This window comes from Megalobrama amblycephala, linkage group LG8, assembly GCF_018812025.1.
Source record: "Megalobrama amblycephala isolate DHTTF-2021 linkage group LG8, ASM1881202v1, whole genome shotgun sequence".
Taxonomy (NCBI): Eukaryota; Metazoa; Chordata; class Actinopteri; order Cypriniformes; family Xenocyprididae; genus Megalobrama; species Megalobrama amblycephala.
This window is the reverse complement of record NC_063051.1, coordinates 9791683-9816859: the sequence shown is the minus strand read 5'-3', so window position 1 is coordinate 9816859 and position 25177 is coordinate 9791683. Positions and strand designations below refer to the sequence as shown.

The 25177-nt window shown below is 34.6% G+C and overlaps 1 protein-coding gene across 1 annotated transcript in view; it reads left to right on the top strand.

The window, feature by feature from the left end:
- gnai2b (guanine nucleotide binding protein (G protein), alpha inhibiting activity polypeptide 2b) overlaps positions 1-25177 on the top strand; it is a 56529-nt gene that overhangs the window by 19556 nt on the left and 11796 nt on the right. Inside the window, exons 2-3 of the mRNA XM_048199150.1 lie at positions 19831-19873; positions 24807-24948. Of these exons, the coding sequence (XP_048055107.1) occupies positions 19831-19873; positions 24807-24948 (185 nt within the window). The remainder of the gene's footprint in view (positions 1-19830; positions 19874-24806; positions 24949-25177) is intronic.

Sequence of the window (25177 nt, the reverse complement as noted above, 5' to 3'; positions counted from 1 at the left end):
GTAAACCTGAATAAGAAGGCAGTCAGTTGCCTCAATTTTTAAGTTAAGAAATTCAAAGTTCAACTAAGAACTGGCAGATTTTTAGTTTGTACTCTCATTTTTCAATTGTTCTTAACTTGAAAAGTTTGAGTGCACTAATTCATCATGTAACCTCAATGTGAACATTTTTATTAGTGTAAACTTAGCTAGCTATAACAAGCTAATTTAGAAAATGCTAATTTGCTAACATGTTAACAACAGCGTGGTATAGCACTTGCTGAATGAGTGCAGAAATATGAAGCATTTAACATACTTTCTCTCAAACCAAGCCACATGCTCCACTTGTCACCATGATGGTAACTCTTCAAAAACCCACATTAACAGAAACTCTTCTAAATTAGCATAACAAAACATTAATCACTACTAAATCTCCCACTTAACATTAATCTTGCACAAAAAAACATTATATAACACTTAGCATTTACTCTCCCTTTCGAGTGCCATGGGCAAAGCATGCTGGAAAATATCCCAGCCCAGTTTCAGTTAAAGCAGAACTAAGTAACTTTTTTTACCTTCATAAATAGTTTTCTAAGTCCTTACGATGGTTAATTGACTTGTAGTGGTGTGTTTGAGGCGTGCACTAACCCCCTCTGGCACATCTACGCCATAAAACAGCACTTGCAAGTTGAGCTGTGTCGACCCGACACAATCTCGCCTCATGTTCACGTTCACGCGAGAGTGACAAAATGCTTTACGGTAATTCAAAAACAGTGTATATATTATGACTTTATAAGACAATTTCGAAAATTACCCACTTCCATCGAGTGTACTGTATTTGCAAATTACCCACCTCCTCTTTCTTGTACTGTATTTGCAAAACTACTGCGCTGGTGAGCGTTGTAGTCGTTGTAGTCCAGAGCTGCGCTTGGAGTATTTACGACAGTGTGATTCACTGAAGAAACCTGTAGGGGGAGCGTCGCAAATCTTACTGAGTTCCGCTTTAAGTTCATCTAAATTAAAAGAAATTAGGGCTGGGCGATATTTCGCATGCGATTCTCGCGCGCATTTCGTCAGTAAAGCCGGTTCCCTGATTACCGCTAAATCGCCATCACCTGCTTTCAAATGGAGCGCCATTTAACAGACAGAGCCGTAGTTCACTGATAAGCCACGCAATATCATGTTCATATCGCAGATGAATCGCATTCGATAATGAACGCGATATTTGCGTGGCTTATCAGTGAACTACGGCTCTGTCTGTTAAATGGCGCACCATTTGAAAGCAGGTGATGGCGATTTAGCGGTAATCAGGGAACCGGCTTTACTGACGAAATGCGCGTGAGAATCGCATGCGATATATCGCCCAGCCCTAAAAGAAATAAGTTCTTAAAACTCAAACCAATGAAACAGTTGAGTTTACTTGAAATATATCAGTTCTGTGAACTTGAAAGTAAAAGAAACTGTTAAATACTCCATAAAAATGAATTTGACTGAACTAATTTGTTTAAGTTTGTCCTACTCAAACCAATAAATTATTTTGAGAGTTATGTACACTTTGGATTCACGCTTTAATATTCTAGTATGTGGCAAAATAGCGCTAGTCGACTGTTTATTCTCATTTGACAAAAGATTTCACCTAAGGGCCTGTTTACACCTGGTCACTTCACCTTTCTCTGATCGGATAGCTATCTGATTTATCAAAACGATTCCATTTACACTTGGCCACATAAATGCATCTCAGCAAAATGGATATAAATCCGATCTTCAGTTCCCGCACTATATGCAGATTTAATGTTTATGCAGTTCACATATCACCGAAAGTAAGAAGTATGAGCTGCATTTTATTGCTTATCAGTGAATTTCAAAATCAAAGACCGCAATAGGAGAGAGTGCTGCAACAGCACTAAGATCATGTAGTCTCTTTACTTTTAATGAAGATGACTGTCTTTTGAGCATCTACTACGTACTTTCACTTTCATTTACGTCAGTTTGCACGTCAAGCTTGCTGAAGATACTCAGCTGCTCATCTGCACTGATGCAGTAGCACTGTCATATCTGGCTATAGCATGTTATTTAGCCTATAACAAGCTCTCACACTTTATTCTTTAGCGTTTTTGCTTTCGAATTGTGGTTTCAACAGCCAGATGCATTTAGGCCTGTTCAGTTTTGACTGGAATGCATCCCAGTCCACCTCCTGAAGTGGTTTGAGCGATCAGATTTAAATCCGTCTCGAATGCATTACGGAGGGCATTTACACCAGGTGTTATCCGATCAGAGAAAACGCATGAAGTGACCGGGTGTAAACAGGCCCTACGATAAATATAAAATCAATAAATAATGACTTTTGATGTGGAGTGTCTTTTAGCACCAGAAAGGTTGTAATATTAGTTTGTAATGTTTTGGAGGTTGGGTTGGAATCGCTAATACTTCACATATTTAAGATGACAGAATCAAAAATAATGTGTATTAACCTCAAGAACCAGCTGTTTTTCTCTTTTGGTTGAGATGATTACATGGATTCATCTCGAATAATCTGTTCTGCAGAATTATGAAGAGGTATTTTCGAACATTAAATGCATGTATTTTTGCTTTAATGTTTGTATGTGATGTATTTCAATAGGAATATTTGTGTTTTAGCAAATCTGTTACTGTTGTTCTCAACATGGAACAGCGTTCGCAACTCATTTTATATTACTAATGTGATATATTTTCAAGTGGATACAAATGTTGGGTAAAAATGTGATTTGATTTTCTCTCTGGAATTAGTTTGCCTATATGTCAGCGATAAAGGAACATTGTTTCAGAACTAAAGCAAGTTATTACATTTTGATGAAAGATTATATGAAGACGAACATTTCATTTTGTGCACACTAAGACTGAGCGTGTGTATTGAGAATCTACAATGAACAAGTGAACAATAGGTTAAGGACATATTACTTAGGTTTCAAACACATTCACATTTCAGGTTTAATATAAGAATGATGTGTCACAGATTTGATGGCTAGTGTGGATTAAGGGGGTAAGCCGTGCTCAGAGGAACGGAGAGATCAGAGATGGTGGGTTTTAGCCTGATCTCCCCTGGGGAGATGTGATAGTGTGCTGCTGTTTTTAGCCCCTGTCTGCAAGAGCAGACAAGAAAAGGACATTTTGGAAGCGCCACACCAATAGTGATTCCAAGCGTAGTATGCAACCACATCTTTCTTAAATGCTTTGAAATGGCAGTTTGACCATACACAGAGCTAAAACCTTAGTCTTTTGACTGAAATGATTTGTTGATTGCTTTTGTTACCTAGTTATTTTTATTGAATTGTCTTTGAAAAGATGAGCCTGTATTTCTAATACTTAATAATAGCATGTTTTAAATCAACAATGGAGGCTAAAACGTTAGCTTGTTACTCACTTCACTAGATAAACGTTAATGTAAATGTGTATAAATGTATGTTTATGCCAATAAAAGACCACAGAAACGGAACATTTTGCCATAGTTTTTATGGATTTCACAGGTTGGTAAAACTTTATTTCAATATTTCCACTTTAGACATTCTACTAACTATAAGTAACTTTGCAACTATGTCAACTAACTCTCATTAGAGTATTAGTATACTGTCTGCTTAATATCTTCTAACACTTTATTTTGATGGTTAGTAACTATATATGTCTACTTATTCTACTAACCCTAACCTAACACTCTAATGAGAGTTAGTTGACATATAGTTGCAGTTACTTATAGTTAGTAGAATGTGTGGTCTATCGAAATAACGTGTAACCTTAACCTAGTGTTAACTTGCCACATTGTTTACCAATGACTTAAATTATCACCAGTTATAAAGGAAGTTATAGTAGAGAATTTATGCAACAGTTGCATTCTATTTTACATTTCTAATTTTAATAATGTTAACATTATGAATGTCAAATGCCATTTCTGATTGAATAATAAAAAAAAATAATTGTTTCTGTGGTTTTTATTGGCTTAAATACCCATATATATCCAATTATGCAAAGATTTAAAATTTGTGTGTATGTATAACAGACTAGCATATTTCCGAAATGAATGTAAAATAGGATGCAAATGCATTTTTACATTCATACTGTGATTGTATTTTTTATTTTTATTTTTTAAATCTGTCCTAATTTGCTATTATTTACTGTATAAACATCATTAAATTGTTACGATTGTCAAGATTTTTCAATAGTCTGCATTACCTAATAACAGCAGTCTAAGCCACTATTGCTATTTGACTTTAACATTAACTTGTGCAGTCTAGGCAATGTTAGCCAGAAAGGAAAATAATTTTTTCAGATGTGTAGAAAGTAAATTTTTGAAGAATTACAAACACAATAGCATGTACTGATGAATCTTTCGCACTACATGTATTTAAGATGGTGAATGAATGACTGTAATTGCAAATGTTCCCATTACATATATTAGTACAGCATGGCATTACTGCAGTATCACAGCTTATCCGCTGTAAACAAATGTTTCCTTTTGGATTTTTTTAACTCCAATCTGTCTCTTGCCTAGCCGTACAATTACAATTTGATGTTTTTTCTTTATCGGCTCAATCTGTTTGTCTAAACAAACATTAGGTTGAGCTATTGAGCCTGACAGCTGCATAAATGAAGGAAATCCACTGTGATTTACCCAATACACCTTCTTAATGCCTCAGCTCAGCGTGTCTCGGCTCGATTCAAACTCAAATGTGGTCTAACGAACTGTTTCGTTGGCAGTCTGTGCGGTGCAGCCTGGATTCACTGTGGAAGTGGGAGTTGACGTGCTCGCGCACCACTGCAGTGCAGCATGCAGAACTGCTGAACCGCTCTGGGTTTCTGACCCACTTTTTCCCTGTCTTTCATTTGTTCCACTTCAGGATTCATTTCACACACTGTGCCTGGTGGCACGACTCAAGAGTGTGTTTGAACGACAAGAATAGTCTGTGGGGCCTTTCACATAGATAGAAAAGAGGATCTGTAGAAATGAGGGGTTTTGTGTTGGAAAATTGATGCTGGATGTAATCGCCGACAGTCATTTTTCATCTGTGCTTGAGGCTTGAGCATGGATGGGTTTAGCCACTAAGCAGAGCAGAAGCAGGTTCTACAAGACAATACCAGCAGGCATTATGAATGACAAACAAAATGCATTGTGTTATTAGAGCGTATACTGTATAGTGCAGATGGAGTTATGAAAGTATTATGAATTGACTGAAATATTTGATTAGTCCTGTGCAGAATCTGATTTGGTTGGGATTAGTGCTCGACTGGGATGGGATTTTCAATGGCTGATGGCCTATATAATAGCATATACATAATGCAGTTTAATGTAAAATAAATGTTGGCATTTATTTTATTTTTATCACACACACTGAAAGCAGATAATATCAAGGTATGTGTTTTTCTAATTCAGACTGTTAACTTTTTATAAGGTTTTTAAACGGATTATATAGTAATTAATCATTTTTACTATTATAAAGATTTGGGTTTGTGTAGTGTTTTTTTGGGTAAAGATCCTAGATGGCAAAGCATGCCTACAGGATTTTGGGTTATTATCAAGAAGTGTGTATATATACACACATATACATATATATATGTGTGTGTGTGTATGTATGTATGTATGTATATATATGTGTATGTATATATATATATATATATATATATATATATATATATATATATATATATATATATATATATAATATATATATATATATATATATATATATATATATATATATATATATATATCTAAGTTGAAGCACTAAATTACTAACTGGAAATAAAAAAGAAAAAAGAACTAAAACTGAAATAAGTATAAATCAAAAATCTGAAGAATAGGACAATCACGTAGCAATATTACTAAAAGTTAATCTGAAATTGATATTATAAAAATTAAGCTAATTCAGAATATTTGAAAAAAATAAATATTAATAAAAGCTAGAATAGCATATAAATAATAAATAACACTGGTTTGGATAAACGCATACTAAATGAGTACCTAATTCCTGATATTAATTTTGAAGGGATAGTTCATGCTTCAAAGCAGTATGCTGTTCTTTCTTTCTTGGACCACAAAACCAGAAATTAAAAAAAAAAAAAAAAAAAATTGCTGTCCATATAATGGCAGTGAATAGCAACCAACATCAAGCTTTTAAAAAAGACTCAAAAGTATCACAGAATGGTCGTGTCCTATATTCCAAGTGTTCTGGGGGTATATGATAGGGTTTGTTGAAAAACGAACTGAAATTTAATGTATTATTTAACGAAAATCCTTACCTTGGCCGTTGGTCTTCTGTGCAAGACTGCACATTCATGAGACTCTATTAGTGCCACAGTTCACTCTGACTTGCCTAGAAAATGCACACAAGTTGTGAGAAATCAAGATGGTTAAAAACACAAAATAAAATACAACACCTAAAAATCCCATGTATCCATGTACTTTTTTCACTGGAGCTCCAGTTGTCAGATGGCAGTCAGAATGATGTAAATGCAAATGTAAATGTAAATGCAATAAGACGAACACAATATATATTCCGCAGAGAAGAAAAAAGGGCTGTACGATTTATTGCGATAAAACCGCACGTGATTTGGCAAAGGCTGCAATTATTTAATGCGCAGCTTGTCAGAGCTGTACGTATCTGTGATCAGTAGTAAATGCTTCTCCATCTGAAAGCCAGAGGGCCCTCTTGTGCAGAAACTCTAAATATGCCCTGCCGCAGAAGAAAACATGCATCAAATCGCTGTAGCTGAATAAACAGAAAATTGAAAAGCTTTGATTGATTAAACATGACTGCCTTATTCTGTGAAGAAGCCACATCATCTCACAGAAGGATGCTCAACTGCTGTAATGAAGTGAGTTTGGAGTAAAAACATGTTAATAAATGTTGTCTTTTGTTGGACAAGATGTTAATAAATGCTTCTCATGTCTGGAAAGATGTTTGACGTGTGTTGCTTTTTCAAATGTACATTATAAATGACTCACTCGCAGTGCTTTCAGATGGATTAGCATTTGGAGCCATATTTCATTGACAAGCTGCGCATATAAAAATAATCATAATTTCATAATCATTTCAGAATCGCTTTTAAGTTCAATGTTATTTTAGGTGTTTTGCTAACAGACACGCAGAGCATTTCTGATTGGCTATAAAAGTGAGTGCTGATCCCCATGTCGTGACTTTCATGTTTCAGATTTGATCGCACCGGTTGTGTTGGGTTGGGTCAGGTCACAGGATGTGGTTTGCAGGCTGGATTTTAATGCCAGTGCAGACCTTAACTGCCAGTTCTAGTTTGCCATTTCTGTTCACTTCCTCCACAGCTATGACATGAGACAGTTGGGAGCTGTCTTTCTGAATCAGACACACAAAGAGGAAGCTGCCGTTGTATTAGGATGAATAATAGAACTGGAGATGCATGTTCTTAGTCATCAGCATTCTAGAAGATGTATGTGTTATTATAATAGGAAACAGAGTGGAGCTTCTGACCTTTATATTGCTGGTGGTATTATGAATGCCCCACAGCGCTGGAGAAACACGCATACATCTATGCCGTTCATTGTAGATGAACACATGGAAAGCGCTTGACCTTTGTGGCACTACCTAGAGGTTTCTCTGATTTCTCTGGACAGCATGTTTCTTGATGTTTATTGCTCAGCTTATATCTCATGTTAATAACATGTTCTTCATCCTTATACTGGTGAAGTTTTAGAAATCTTCTCTGAAATGCACTATTACAGTCAAGTTTGATGATTTCAGATTTTCTTTGTGCATCTCCATCATAAATGCTTGTTGAGCAGTTCTGCTGGTTCCTTGGTCTGTGAGTGGTGGAAATGTTGAATAGAATTGCTTTTGGGTGAACATTTAAATTCAGTAGGGCTCCAGACTGCGACTAAAATGGTCGCACTTGCAACCAAAAATTTGTTTTAATTTTGTTTTTACTTTTCTTTCAGATATCTCCACTGTCGACAATATAAATGTACATGTTATGATTTAAAAATGTATGTATGCCTTTTTACCTGCGTGCTCTCTGATGAGTAGCCTATCACATCATTTGTTGTGTTGATGTAATAAATTAGATGCATCAAAATTTCAGTGGGAAAAGAAACTTCTCACTCACTTAGTTTGAGCAGCAAAATTCGCACTTTGCCCCCAAAAAAAAAACAAAACAAAAAAACTTTTCCACAAAGTGGAAAAACAGCAACAGGTAAACCACTATGTGGACACTAATATCGTTAACCATTCTTATTTTATTTTTTTTAAATCGATACTAGGGCTGGGTATTGAGACAGTTTTCACGAATTCGATTCGATTTCTATTCACATGCTTGCAATTTCAATTACGAGTTACGATTCGATTCGATATTGATTATTTGTGGTTGTAGTATATCAGTTACAGTACAAGGAAAAAATCTCTCAACTAATGCTGTAAACTACACATGGGAGTCAGTTGGTGCTACTTTACTATAATATTGAAGGTTAAAATTATTTATATACAAACACTTAAATTACACTCAATTATGTTTTTTTATAATACATAAAGTTTAGAATTACATAATCATATTTCTACTCCTTCTTTTTTTTTTAATCGTGGCTATCAAAACTGATTTATTCAAACATGCATTAAATATTGAAGAACATTATAGTCAATACATATAAGAATTAGAATGCTGCTCTCTAGAATACACTTTTCTAGCTGACTAATGAGTTTATGGTCACTGAATATGTATTTCTGAGGTAAATGTGACGTTACTTGACATTGTTTACAAGCTGTTTTATTGAAGTCTTTCCGAGGTTGAAGCACAGATTGAGCGATTACACGAGACATGATACGGATTTCAGTAAGTTGTACTGGATATTTTAACATGCCTTCAGATGTTTAGTTGTGTTTATTTTGCTTTGTAACTGGTATTAAAGTGGAGAGGATGTTCACATGTGCTGTCGCTTCTCTTTAATTGAGGCACTATAGTGATCTGTAACGTCACATTAAACCAAAATGGTTTTTATTTTTTGAATCTCATAATAAGATTTATGTCATTTGAAATCTGAGACATTGCTTCAAATCAAAAGTAACAAAGCATGAAGATTTTTTGTGGTTTATTGAATGGGAAGCGTGCTACATGTTCTGTTCATTCATCAACTGAAAACAGACTAGACTAATTCTTGGTATTTAAGAATATATTGGTTCGTAAAAATGAGAATCAATAAATCGTGAAATCGCAAGTTTTTTTTTTTTTTTTTACCCAGCCCTAATCGATACAGATCTTATTCTCAAGATCTTTTAGTTTATGCAGTTTTCTGTTGCATAAACTTCACATTATTTGTAGTGCACCTGCCATCCAATAATTTCAATAAGCACAAAGCTGTAAAGCACAAATATCACCTCTTTCGCTTTACTACAAGTTACAGCACAAAATAAACATGAATGAACATCAGAAGGTATGGTGAAAGATAAAGTACAACTTACTGAAATGTATCATGTCTTATATATCGCTCAATCAGAGTTTCAACTGCGGAAAGACGTCAATAATATAATAAAACGGTAATATTGTAAAATATTATTACTATTTAAAATAACTGTTAAATGTTTGAATATATTTTAATATGTAATTTATTCCTGTGATCAAAACTGATTTTTCAGCATCATTACTCCAGTCTTCAGTGTAACATGATCCTTCAGAAATCATTCTAATATGATGATTTGCTGATGAAGAAATATTTCTGATTATCATCAGTGTTGTGCTGCTTCATATTTTTGTGAAAACCGTGTTTTCGTCTTTACAATGATAATTTATTTATTAACTTCATTAGGTAAAGTTTGCAACAGTCTGTTAGGGATTTACAGATAACTAAAACTTGACACACAAAGTTTATTTTTAAAAATATTTTAATATTTTTTTTATTTTTACACACCTTTTATATATCTTTTGAAATGTTATCAAATGATTTTGAAATTTTATCAAACAGGACTGAATGTTTTAGAGTATTTTATCCCATTAAATCAAGATGCATATGATGATGTGTGCGTGAAAATGTTATTGCGCAGCAGAAATGACCCTCCTGTGGTTAGTATAATAATGAAGAGCATGATTCAGCATTTAAATATGACTGAGCATTGATCATAGGATATATGACACAGTATTTAATTATAGGGAAATAATTCACAGGCGTGTGCCCTTTTGAGTGTTATTAGAATATAGCATATTTTTCATGAGGCAATTGTGTGTTTTATGTCTGTGTGTGTGTCTGTGTGTGTGTCTGTGTGTGTCTGTGTGTGTGTGTGTGTGTGTGTGTGTGTGTGTGTGTGTGTGTGTGTGTGTGTGTGTGTGTGTGTGTGTGTGTGTGTGTGTTTACATTTGTTTGTCGCTGCATGCAAAGCCATAATTTAATAATCAGGAAACAACAAATCTGCATTAGGAAAATGTAATGGATGGCAAAGAAGATGAAGCGGGAGACAGGATCCTCAGGAGACAGGTGAAGTTGTCTGCAGAGATTCTCTGACTGACTTTTCATTACAGTACAAAAAGTGATCAAAGGAGAGAAAAACAAGTGCAGGAAGACAGTCCTGGGGCCCGGGAGAGAGAGAGGAGGTGCTGAGAGCCCCGACAGGCTTAATGCTGGACTAAAAGAATTAGGAGAGAAGGAAAAAAATAAAGTCTCTTTGAGAGTTAGAAAACAAGAGCAGCACTTGTAATTAAGCTTTCCCTGAGGCTTGATTTAAGTTATCTGGTTATGATTCCCTGCAGACATCATTACAATCCTGCTCTGCAGGGACACCTGAACTTCCTCTATCCGCAACAACAGTCTCACCTGGAAAGACGGAGGAGAGGGAAGCCAAACTTTATACAAGCTGTACGTGCATTTAAAGTAGTGTGCATAAAAAATTAGATTTGTGTTCTGATGGATAACGTACACCTTGTTTTCAGTCTTTTAATGAAAATGGAATAAATATTATGTAAAAATTTGTATTTTATATAATGTTAGAAATTGTGTGTACGTCTCATTTACAAGCAGTAAATTGTATATAATTGAGTGTGTGTGTGTATATATATATATATATATATATATATATATATATATATATATATATATATATATATATATATATATATATATATATATATATACCTTATATATATATATATATATATCTATTTGATAAGTATACCTAACCCTACTTATCAAATATTGGGTCAGTAATACATATATTTTTAAATAAATTAATACTTTTATTCTGCAAGGATGTGTTAAATTTATCAAAAATGACATTTAAACTTTGGAACGGTAGTGTATATTTTTGTTAAAGAAGTAAACCAGTTAACACATCTTTTAAATTATTCGTTTCATCGTTGTTTATTAACCACATGTTTGTTGTTCATCTGCCTCTGAAAACCAGCTCTCTATTGATGTATTTTAAGCAAAGTTCAAACCTATGACGTAGCAAAGGGATTAATCTTGCTCAAATTACGTGGGCCAGCAGAGATCAAACAAGGCCATTAGTCCTGACCTGAGCAGTGGCCATTCTAGTTCCTACAACTATATGTGAGCTTGAAAGCTGATGTTACTTATGGAGCCAACATGAAAGGCAGTTAGTTGATGCATCAAATAGGAGTTGGTGTTTCTTCCGGGCTGGTTAGAAAAGGCAATTCAGTTTTTATGGATTGCACCATAAAAGATGACACATTTGCTATTTATTTACTCTGAGAAGGTGGAGTGAACAGAGAGAGATCCTTGGTTGAATTTTGTGTTGATATTTGGTTGATGCTTATGGATGTGCCTCTTCTCTCTTACTTCCTTATATGACCTCTGAAGTGTCTGATCTTGAGTCTTCGATATCTAGCCCTAAATTATCTTCATGCATCAGAAGATAATTAGTGGTATTTGCTATTTTGCATCAGCATTTTTGTATATTAAATGGGTCATATGATGCTATTTCAAGTTTTTTATTTTGTTTATTGGGTGTACTAGAATAGGTTAACATGCTTTGATGTTCAAAAAAAAAAAAAAAAAAAAAATTCTATTCTTCTAAAACTTCTATTCCCAGTGTCTCTGAAATGTTCTGACCGAGTTCCAGTTTCTACAAAGCCCCTCCTTTCAAAAGCCCCTATACATGCACAAACAGATACATTACACTTTAAAGAAAAGGAAAACATTTAAAAAGCATCTTATGACCTCTTTAAAGTTTATTATTTAGGGTTAAGGTTTTTTTCCCCAAAATGATTACCCTAAATATTAAAATTCAGTGCTTTTAATATAAGCACCTTTTATGAGCTTTTACTTTTCTAATCTCATAGACTTGCATTAAATGTAATTTAAAGGGGGGGAGGGGGTAATGCTATTTCATGTATTCTGATTACACTGTTAAAGATTTGGATTCTCATGCTAAACATGGCCAAAGTTTCAAAACACGAGTTGGACGGATGACAAAAATGTGCCAAAAATACTCTTCCAAATCCTCATTTTTTCGAGTATGGGCCTTTGTAACATCATAAAGGTTAGGAATTCCTTGTATGGGCACTTCTCCCGGGAAAAAGCAAACATGCACACATCGACCAGAGCGAGAGAGCAAGAGCACGCCCATCATCACGCATTCAGCTTTATGGAATTTATCACTTTGTTTTTAGATCACAAAATCAACAATGTCACCAAAGAAGTGTGTTTTTGGTTGTGAGGGAAAGATAACCTTGTTGTATTAAATTAAAAATGTATTAAATTAAAATTTATTTACATTATATAATTATAAGTATATTCTTTTGACCCCTACCTTGACCTTGACCTTGTTAACCCTGTTAAGTAGAGCTGAGAGATTTGTGCTCACGCATTACATTGATGCGCTCTCGATATTTGTTATTAAAATAACCATAGAAACTTTAGCTTCGCTCACACGACACGCCTCCAGGCGCTCGGCTGTTTTCGGAAAGACTCGGTACAGTGTATGTATCTTTGTATAAATATAAAACTAAAGACTTTTCAGAGATATGAAGGATGCATTACTACTCTATAGGTACTCAAGATTCAGCGTGTACTCACACTAGGCGCTCTGATCTGTGCCCGAGCGCATTTGACCCCTAAAACCTGGTTCGTTTGACAAGTGTGATCGCTCCATTCCACGAGTGTATTTGGGTTTATAATGCGTCTGGTTCTCACCTTATTGATGAACAGGAATTGTAGTTTGCAAGTAAAGCTGCAAATTCCTCCGTTAACGTCAGCTGCCTTCGTAAAAATCCTCTAATACGTGCTATTGAAAATCGCTGTGCGGCATTAATTATAAATAGCCTATATTAGGCAGTATCTTAGCGAAAGTGCATTTCTTCATGTTTTCTTCCATTCAAAAAGCTTCATCGTATATGACGTAAGCGTGCTCCTGCCTGGAACGTTAAGTACAATTTGAGTGCAGGCCAGCGGGGGAGTGGGAGGGGGGACAATCATGCTTGGGCTCGGTTCAAGGCAACCGTGCGTAGTGTGAGTACACCCTCACATGAGATTGGCAGAAACTGTGTGTGATACCCCCCTTTTATTGTATTGCATAAGCAATACAAGATTCCAAGGTTGGCCAGAAATGAGCTAGTACAAAGATGAAGGTGTGGCAGAGCAATAATAAGAGTGTTTTTCCTTTTTAATAAGATCAAGTGCTGCGTTATCATGTTTGGCTCACTGCCGATCTACAGTAAATTCTCAATTCGGTCTAAATATAGTCCTTGGCTGCAATGAAAAGAAATGCCTCCTATTTCTGATTGTTTTTCCATCACAGGTGGATTGTGATGCACATGTTTTTTTAAAGGGTTAGTTCACCCAAAAATTAAAGTAGCAAAGACATCGTTAAAAATAGTAAATGTGACAATAATCATGATCAAATGTGTTAAATGGGGATGCAACTGAAATTAGTAGCTGAAAGTATTTATGAAATTACCACCAATATCTTATAAGTGATTCTTCAGAGTGTTGGGAATGTGTTTAAATTCAGTGGAGCTTTCTATGGTCCCAGATTCCCTGCAGGTCTACCAATAACTGCTCGCTAGCAAGTGTTCTTCATTTTGGCAAATGTTCTGTGTTGGATGTTGGAAGAATTTTAAATGGCACATTTTTATGATGTTTGTGATGTTTCCACCCAAAGCTGCAAGCTGCAGAGCATCTAATTTGTGCGCAAAATTAGAATAGCACGTAAAACATTTGCGAATAAAGCAGCGTTTTCATCCCACGTTTTCAAGAGAACAAAATCTTCACTTCCTGGGAAATTTGCTGCAAAATATCTGTAATAAAAATGGAAGTTGTGGCTTTTTTTCCATAAATGACTTGCATATCAGATGAAACACAATAAACGCCGTAATGTTATCTCGCGTTCGGATGCCTGTTGTTTGGGAACGCAGTAATGTCAGACGGTTCTAGGAGGTTATTATACCAAATTCTAATGACAGACTTTGACTCTGCATTTCAGGATGATCAAACCAACATTTGATGTGCTGTGATTTTGAGCAACATTTGAGATCCAGTTATCCAATCACATTCACTATTGAGGCAAAGTCACCTGTTTTTTTTTGAAGCACATCAAGGGATTTAGGCTATTCGCTAAATGTGATTCCATTGTAAAAAGAGGTGGATGGAAACATAGCTAATGACATTTAACCAAGCACAATGTTTTCCAGATGATGCAATGTTATCATATGCATGCATACTGGGTTGTACAGAATATTGCGTTAGCGTCGTGTTTTTGCATACCTCTGTATTATACAATGATGATTATTTTGTCATACACTGTGCACGTCTGTCATTTCTCTCTGTGAATGAGGACACCATGTTCCCCTCCGCTTACTAATTGCCATGAGGCCAGTGAAGGTCTCATTCAGATGCATTGATGTTTGCCCAAATGATAGCAAACAGAGGCGGCCTATCCTCTCTGCCAGCCAAACGCACATAGAGGCCTTTGTTAGACAAGAGGACCTGATAATCGCACATCTCTTTGCTTCTCTTTCTTTATTTCTCTCATTCTTTCATTTTTATTACACATTACATTAAAAATAATAAAGGATCCAAAAGGGGAGTTTTGCAGCGATGCCATAGAAGAACCATTTTTGGTTGCTCAAAGAACCTTTCATTGATCAGTACTTAAAGGAACCATTTTAATAAGATCCTTTTTCCTCTATAAAGAACCTTTTTGTGGGGTCAAAAGATTCCATGGATGTTAAAGGTTCTTTATGGAACCATCAATGCCAATGAAGAACCTTTTATTTTCATTTTTCATGCTTTTTTTGTTGTTGTTGTTTAAGATATCATTAATGTCCCTGATGCATGGTGAGCTATGCATAATAATCCCTAACCCCAAGTTTGAGCAATAATAATATTAATGCTTGCAAACATACCGATTATAAAGCAGCTGTTTTTAATGACCTGTTTACGCTATTTCTAAAGTACATGTTTAATTAGATGATACTCTGTTATATTAAGTAATTGTTTATCATATCTTTTACCACCTGATCTTATCCTCAACTGTACCTGCTTTGTAAAGCCTCACCAAATGAATAAGCTCCAAAATACTTGTGTTTATGAGTCTGGTGTGTATTAAAACACTCATTACACTGTTTTACCCTCTGTGGGTTTAGGAATAAACAGTTCACTTGTTATTCTTCAAGTCTCGTAAGGATCAATTATTGCCTCTTTTTCTCATTTAGCCATAAGTCAGTATTGTTGTAATATGGTAGAGCTGGTGTAATGGTATATCCCATGAGCTCAGTGTACAGTAGCAGTGCTCAGGGGACGCTGTGTAACTGTCTCTTGGGTCTCTGCACTGGGAGGTGAATGTTTAGGTGTGCTGTTCTTTTCCTAAGGCCATTTTTTTCATTGTTCAAAGTACAGTGGACAATAAATTCAGTGCAGTCATTACACTGTAGGAGGTCAAAGGTAACAATAAAAGCAAATTATTAATCCAGATGATGACATGAAAGTCAACAGTCTATAGAAGCTCACACAAAAACAGATTTCATTTATTTTGAGGGGAGAAAAAAAATGTATATATGTATATTAGGGGTGTAAATCGGACAGTTCATCATGATTCGATACAATATCGATTCTCATAGCCAGCGATTCGATATTTTCCGATACCTCAAAAAGTTCTGTGATGTGATTATGATACGATTCGATTCGATCAATATTTTGATATTTTGAGCCTATTTTACACAACCAGTTAAATTTTTATTAACTCACAACTGCAACCAAAATATATAACAAACATTTATTTCAAAATTTCACATCCTGAACCCTGATTGGGACATCTACAAATAAAAAATTCACACAGTAATCTAATGACAGCTTATGACATGACAACAGTCAAGAAAGTATTTCAGTTCTGTGCTAAAATGTGTAATGTCAAAAAACTGATAAACAAGGAATACATACATACATATATATATATATATATATATATATATATATATATATATATATATATATATATATATATATATATATATATATATATATATATATATATATATATATATAATATATACACACACACACACACACACACACACACACACACACACACACACACACACACACACACACACATAATTAAAAGACATTTCTTTTAAATGTATAGCGCAGGTTTTTAATGAAGCAACAACATATTATAGGTAGGACAACACAAGACAGGCTATTAATATTCTTTCATTGTGCAAATTTATTATAAAGGCTCTAATACAGGGCGGCACAAAGCACTTCTGTGCAGAATGATGCGCTTGAAGCAACACAGAGTCACAGCGCGCGGCGCTCCTATGCGGCAGTTTATTGACCATATTCTTTCAGTGACGGTTCCATCAACTATCCCGAGTGTCTTTCACAAGTTCTGAAAGGTAGTTTAAATGAGAATGCGAATGTGAAAATGTGGAGAGTGTTACAAAGGTGCCTCTATAATTAGCCCACAGGTATCGTTTTTTTTACGCATTGCATCGATGCATCGGATCGTTAGACATTAGATCGATGTATCGATCTCTATCGATGTATTGTTACACCCCTAATGTGTATATACACATACACAAAATATGTATATGTATATACACACACACACACACACACACACACACACACACACACACACACACACACACACACACACACACATATATGTGTGTGTATATATATAATATATACAGTACAGTCCAAACGTTTGGAACCACTAAGATTTTTAATGTTTTTAAAAGAAGTTTCGTCTGCTCACCAAGGCTACATTTATTTAATTAAAAATACAGTAAAAAACAGTAATATTGTGAAATATTATTACAATTTAAAATAACTGTGTACTATTTAAATATATTTGACAAAGTAATTTATTCCTGTGATGCAAAGCTGAATTTTCAGCATCATTACTCCAGTCTTCAGTGTCACATGATCCTTCAGAAATCATTCTAATATGCTGATTTGCTGCTCAATAAACATTTATGATTATCTTCAATGTTGAAAACAGTTGTGTACTTTTTTTTTCAGGATTCCTTGATGAATAGAAAGTTCAAAAGAACAGCATTTATCTGAAATACAAAGCTTCTGTAGCATTATACACTACCGTTCAAAAGTTTGGGGTCAGTAAGAATTTTTATTTTTATTTTTTTTAAAAGAAATTGAAGAAATGAATACTTTTATTCAGCAAGGATGCATTAAATCAATCAAAAGTGGCAGTAAAGACATTTATAATGTTACAAACGATTAGATTTCAGATAAACACTGTTCTTTTGAACTTTCTATTCATCAAATAATCCTGAAAAAAAATATTGTACACAAATATTTTGTACAATTGTACACATTAAATGTTTCTTGAGCAGCAGATCAGCATATTAGAATGATTTCTGAAGGATCATGTGACACTGAAGACTGGAGTAATGATGCTGAAAATTCAGCTTTGCCATCACAGGAATAAATTACTTTGTGAAATATATTCAAATAGAAAACAGTTATTTTAAATTGTAATAATATTTCACAATATTACTGTTTTTTACTGTATTTTTAATTAAATAAATGTAGCCTTGGTGAGCAGACGAAACTTCTTTTAAAAACATTAAAAATCTTAGTGGTTCCAAACTTTTGGACTGTACTGTATGTGTATATGTATATGTGTGTGTGTATATACATATACAGTTTTTCTGGATTTAGTTTGTCTCAGTTTCACAGAGATCAGATCTCTGTGTGGAGCACCGGCTGTTGTCAGACTGCTTGTGCATATAAAAATCTCACTGGATTATTAAAATTAATGGCAAAATGAATGTTTGGAAATGTGAACTGATATTTCCTACTGACACAACAGCAAAAGGCTTAAAACCTTTTTTGGGGGTTGAAAATACTGACGTGCGTAAGATTTTGCACAGTACTATATATATGTTAATACATTTAAAAAAAAAATCTGAAATACTTGATTGTAATTAATCTCTAATTAATAAGATTTTAATTGATAGTTGTCATGTGTTTCAAAATTTATTTAATTTATTTTTTTTGCACACTTTTTACTATTTTTTTGGTGTGGTTTGTGTACATAAGTATAAAAGCCAAATCTCTTCAGATGCATGTTAAAAAGATGAAAGTGTGAGTTACTGTAGTAATTGGTTTGTCGTTCTGTGCAGTAAATTAGGCTGAGTATGTGAGCAGAGATAGAGGTAGCTGTGTTTTTAATGATTCAGCAGATGGCCGAGGAGACGCACATTTCACACGCCGCTGTAGGGGCTTCTGACGGCACTACTGTGCAGATGCTGCGTCTCCATTTCCAACTCCTGCTAAATTAAAACATGTAAAAAGAAAATGAAATGGAGAAGTTTTTTTTTAACTTTCTGGCTTTTTCCACAAAAAACAAACAAACAAAAAATGCTGTGGCTGCATTAATACCATGGTATATTGATGTATACCAAATGTTGAAACATCCCTAACATTAAAAATGACTTAGATTTCTTCTTGTAGCACGCATGATAAAATAACATTCTGTGTGGCATTTGGAAGATTTCTGGCAGATTCTGATTTATACCAGCTAATGTGATTTGATTAAAAACTTTACACTTCACTGAAAGCCTTTTGATATAGTTGTTCCTCTCCCCTGAGCGTAACTCAGAATGATTAGGTATCATATCTGTCCACTCAAAATAATTGAATGACCTCTCTCCACTCCAAGCTGGACCGGAAGAGGTTTTTGTACTCTCAGCATTTTCAGATGCAGAACCACTCAGAGCTGTGCTTTTATGACTTTGACAGACAATGCTCATTACTTTATGCAGGAATAATCCGAACTGTTCCCAGACCTTTTCCGTATACATCGGTGAACTTGTGAGCCGCCTCTCAGAACATCAGGCTTCCATGCAGTGGAAATAACAACAAGCGGAGAGACTCAGGGCCAGGCTACGTCAACAAGGAGCCGAGTTTTGACAGCAGATGTTTTGGCACAGCTTCAGTGAGCAGTGTTAGGCTAAAATCATCTCCGGGAGTGAAGGAAGTGTTCAGAATCCTTCAGTATAAGCACACGTACACACAGCCTCGGTCCTTCAGATGTGTTACATAATGTTACAGAACTTGCTCTCATCTGTACTCATGGCCAGCCGTCGGGCAGAGAGGCTGTATGTCATGAATATACTATGAAGCATGTAAAGGTCCCTGAAACTTAAACAGTAAGGTAGAAATGGCTGAGGAGATGATGTAACCCCTGTTTTAAAACAACATTCAGTGAAATTGGTAATATGCAGTTGGAGCTGCGCAGTGATAGGGACTGTTTCATAGAACTTGATGTTTTTAATTAGCATTTTTATAGATAATCCAGTATAATTGGGTTATTCACCTTACGAGCTTTTATTTGTTTGAATGTTTGCTCAACATTCGTTGCCATTCAAACTGTTTTCTTCTCTCTTCAGGTGCAGGCGAATCAGGGAAGAGTACCATTGTGAAACAGATGAAGTAAGTAGAAAAACATGTCTCTTTTTTTCGTCATCCACTCTCATTTACTGTATATGTACAGTAGGGCTGCACTATATTGGAAAAAAACTTGTTTTGGTTTTCTTTGATTATATAATGCATAGAGCCACATGATTAATCGTTAAAACATAGCAATCTGGATTCAAACACCTATGTGATCTTATTAAAAAATGAAATTTTGCCTATTAAACCTTTGATAAATACAATCACAGCAAACATTCAAATCTGTGTTGGTGCTGCCACACACACACACACACACACACACACACACATATATATATAATATGTGTATATAATATGTGTATATATGTATGTGTGTGTGTATGTATATATATATATATATATATATATATATATATATATATATATATATATATATATATATATATATATATATATGTATATATGTGTGTGTGTGTGTGTATATGTGTGTGTGTGTGTGTATATGTGTGTGTGTGTGTATATATATAATATATATATATATATATATATATATATATATATATATATATATAATTGCAATAATTCAAAATATCACAGAAGTACTGGGATATAAGTTTATATTTGGATATAAACACTTATATCTATGATAGCAAAAAAAAGAGGACTAAATCACCTTTTAAAAATAAATTGATGCTTCTATTAAAGATTGTATCAATTATATTGTTACACCAGTAGGTGGGGACAAGTAACATTTGTCAATGAATCATTCATTCAAGAGGTTCATTCAAAAACACTAATTCATCCAAGTCTTTATGAGTGAGTCATTGAATCATTCATTCAAAAAGATTTAAGTAATTCAAATTAATTAAATATTTTCAAATAGACTGCAGAAACTAAAATGTTGTCAGATTCTCTAGTAAACTGAATGTTATTTCGTGGGAGAATTGTGATTTCTATTTAAAACAAAAAATCATGATGCTCAATTTATCCAGAATTGTACGGCTCTAATATTGCGATATGAAAAATATCGGAATTTTCACCAGATGACATGAATAGCTGTATTTGAAAGAATAACTCTAGAATAATTCTGACTTGTTCTGAAAACGTTGTTGCATTGTCACAGAGCGGCTTGATTCACAGTAAATTAACAGCTCTGAGCTGTGCGCGTGTATTTAACACAGTGCTGCGCGTCACAAGGAAACCTGCAGCGCTTAAAGGTGCCCTAGAATTAAAAATTGAATTTACCTCGGCATAGTTGGATAACAAGAGTTCAGTACATGGAAATGACATACAGTGAGTCTCAAACGCCATTGTTTCCTCCTTCTTATATAAATCTCATTTGTTTAAAAGACCTCCGACGAACAGGCCAATCTCAACATAACACCGACTGTTACGTAACAGTCGGGGTGTACGCCCCCAATATTTGCATATGCCAGCTCATGTTCAAGCATTAGACAAGGGCAGGATGTCTGGATGTGCACAGCTGAATCATCAGACTAGGTAATCAAGCAAGGACAACAGCGAAAAATGGCAGCTGGAGCAATAATAACTGACATGATCCATGATAAGATGATATTTTTAGTGATATTTGTAAATTGTCTTTCTAAACGTTTCGTTAGCATGTTGCTAATGTACTGTTAAATGTGGTTAAAGTTACCATCGTTTCTTACTGTATTCACGAAGACAAGACTCTCGTTATTTTCATTTTTTTAAACACTTGCAGTCTGTATAATTCTTAAACACAACTTCATTCTTTATAAATCTCTCAAACAGTGTGTAATGTTAGCTTTAGCCACGGAGCACTGTCAAACTCGTTCAGAATCAAATGTAAACATCCAAATAAATACCATACTTACACGATTAGACATGCTGCATGACAAACACTTTGTAAGGATCCATTTTGAGGGTTATATTAGCTGTGTGAACTTTGTTTATGCACTGTTCAAGGCAAGCGCGAGCTCCGAGGGCAGGGAGCATGAGCATTTAAAGGGGCCGCAGCCTAAATCGGCTCATATTTAATGGTGCCCCAAAATAGGCAGTTAAAAAAATTAATAAAAAAAAATCTATGGGGTATTTTGAGCTGAAACTTCAGACACATTCAGGGGACACCTTAGACTTATATTACATCTTTTAAAAAGACGTTCTATGGCATCTTTAAATTTATTTAATTAAATCACAGCCTTCACGATATGACTCTCATTACACCATATTTTGATATATCGTGTATCCTTAATATAAAGTCTCAAACCTAGATGCCATGCTGCCTACATAGGCAGCTGCCTTCTAAGACAACATCCTGACTGTATAGGAACCTTAGAGGTGGTCGATTTGGAATGCTCTTCGTAGCAGTGTTCCATGCATCATTGTACAAATAGCATGACTCTGCAGCTGATTTCAGCATTAGTATGTTACTAAGCTAGTGATATTGGTTTTCTAGCAAACATGAAAAATACATGCAAACACACATATTATGTAAAATAATTAGGTAAAAAGTTTTTTTTTCTAAAAACGATACCTATGAAGGCAGCTCATATGTTTTAGAACAGAGCCAGACATCTTTTTTAAGCATGCTTCCTTTAAATGTTGCATGTGATACCCACAAAAACTCTTTCTCAGGAACGCCACGCTGCTTTAAGTCTGATAAATCACACGAATTGACAGTAAATGAGCTCATTGCAGCTGCTGAGATACAAGTGTGTGCACACTATTCATAATCAGTAATAAAGCCATGCTTCATCCGTCACATATTTATTTGCAGCAACAGCACTTTGAACAAATGACATCATGTGCGAGGCGGAGCGCTAAAATTGGAGTTAACAGAAACTGGCTTTTGCTGCTGTTATGAGTTTCATTTCCGTGATAGTCACATTTCCGCACGAGTGAAACCTCCTTTCAGACCCTGTGATATAGTGCTGGTTCCTTTACTTGAAATTTTCTCATCCTGTTGATGATTAATAGACACCATCCATCTCCTCGCGATACCAAAAAGTTGCACTGGTTTCTATGCTCAGTCGTGTCTCGGTAACCCTCATTCTGCAAAACCTCTTGCAATTAAGCATATGTGGATTCACGCTTCATAAACGCAATTTATTTTTTTAATAAAAACAAGTTTTTAATACAAATACTGAATACTATTTTCAATATTTGGCATTTGTTCTCAGTTTCGCTTTGAGAGGCACTAATCCTAATCTTGCATAATATTTAGTATATGAGAATATAGTACGAGGATTCATCTCACATGTTAATTCATTTAGCAATTGGCTGGTTTCTCTGAAATCTTGGCCTCCATATAGTAAAAAGTATGCGTTTATAGGTGCATTTATATAGGTTATTTAGAAATAAAACCTCTTACAGTTTAACTGGTTTTGAAAAGGTTGGATTAATTTATAACTGTGTTTTTATGCTTTGTTCAATCACATACTGTATATACACTACCTTTCAAAAGAACAACATTTATTTGACATAGAAATAACACTGGTCACTGCTTTGTAAGATAAATGAAAGTTTTATATATTGAGATGTGTGGGTTGGAGCATCATTGAACATCTTTGCAAGCTCTGATGAAAGGTGTGCTTATTATTCTTAGCTATAAATGTATTTTGTTGGGCTATATATATCTTTCAGTGCAAGTAAAAATTGCATGCATAAAGAGAGATAGCGAAAGCCTTAAATAGTTTTATAATTTACATTTCACTGGAGGTGCTGGGATCTAAATCCATTTTTCATGAGGACAGCACATAGTTTCACACTTAGGTCATTAATGCAGGTTTAAGCAAAAACAGTGTTACAATGACAGTAACTGTTACCAGCACCAGGTGGGGTGTTTAAAACACTGCAAATTCTGTTACCCAGAGTAACAGAAGGTGTCATGTATCCCACATTTCTTCTATTCAGTGTATGTAGAGTCAGCTTTATTTGATCAAACCTTTTTAAGATCCATTAGTCTGAGCTTCCTCTCTTCTAAGCTGCAGAAATCTTTTTTGTTGTTGTTGTTGTTGTTGTTGTTGTTTATTATATTTCTGTTTTCCTTCATGACAGTTTCAGTTTTTTTTTTTTTCAATTCAGGTGTGATTTAATGATTTAGAAAAAGTTGAATAAGGGGTTGCACAGACTAGTTGACTTGCCAACTTTAATGCTCTGCCATGACACTTTAAACTTGATGTTGACTAATTGCTGATCATGTGATTTTTGACACTAACAACATAGCTGCTTGCAGAAGACCTTCAGGCTGTTCTGGCTTAATGTGCTACATCTTTTCTAACTGATCAGATTTACAGTTTTCTTATAAATTACAATCAAAGTTCAAAAAAATCCTACATTTACATTGGCTGTAATACTAATGGTGTCCTAAAGAGGGGGCCACAGGATAAGAAATCTTTGAAGTCCACTTGTACGCCCTTTTCCATCAGTTAAAATGACAAATAAATGCATACTCTGAGAGTGCTCCACAAGTTATGTTTGTTTATACCATCTGGATACTCAGTGTTGATCAGGTGAATGCACATTTTAAACCGTTTATTTAATACTTAATATTATAGGCTTCTAATATTTGCCTGATTGGAGTAGTTTATGATACACTAACCAGTTAGACCAATTAAAATATATTATTATTCCTAAAAGCTCTGTAATAAATGTAATATGATCAAATATTATTGAATTTTGAATGCATTTATTTTTTATTTTAATTTTATTTATTTTATTCTATTCTACTTAGAATTCCCAGATATAATATAATAGATATACATATAGATATGTTTTTTTTATTTTTTTGTTTTAAAGCTTATTCAATTTTTATTAAATTTATTCCCAGCATTCCCAGATATCATTATATGATTCACTATTATAATAATTCACTATTTTATTTATTTTATTTTATTTTATTTTATTTTATTTTCAAATAGCGTTATACCATTCTCTGCTGAACCTTTTTTGGTATTTATTATTTAATATTTACATTTTACCCTCTGTTTAGAATCATCCATGAAGACGGCTACTCAGAAGACGAGTGTAAGCAGTACAGAGCCGTGGTCTACAGCAACACCATCCAGTCCATAATGGCCATTATTAAAGCCATGAGCAACCTCAAGATAGACTACGGAGAGAGCGGCCGAGTGGTAAGACCTCCTGCACACCTGCGAGAATGTCTGGGACGAGTATGTAGGTCATGCTGGGATTCTGTAAATAATTCAGAGAGTCCCGCACACTGTCACAACTTCACATTTCTGATGTACAGGTTTAATGTCAAACCCATCATAGGCGTTTATGCATAGGCAATATGTTTGGAGCCACAGTAATTTTACAGTAAACCCTGCTCAAGGCATTCTGTAACTGGTCAATTGTAAA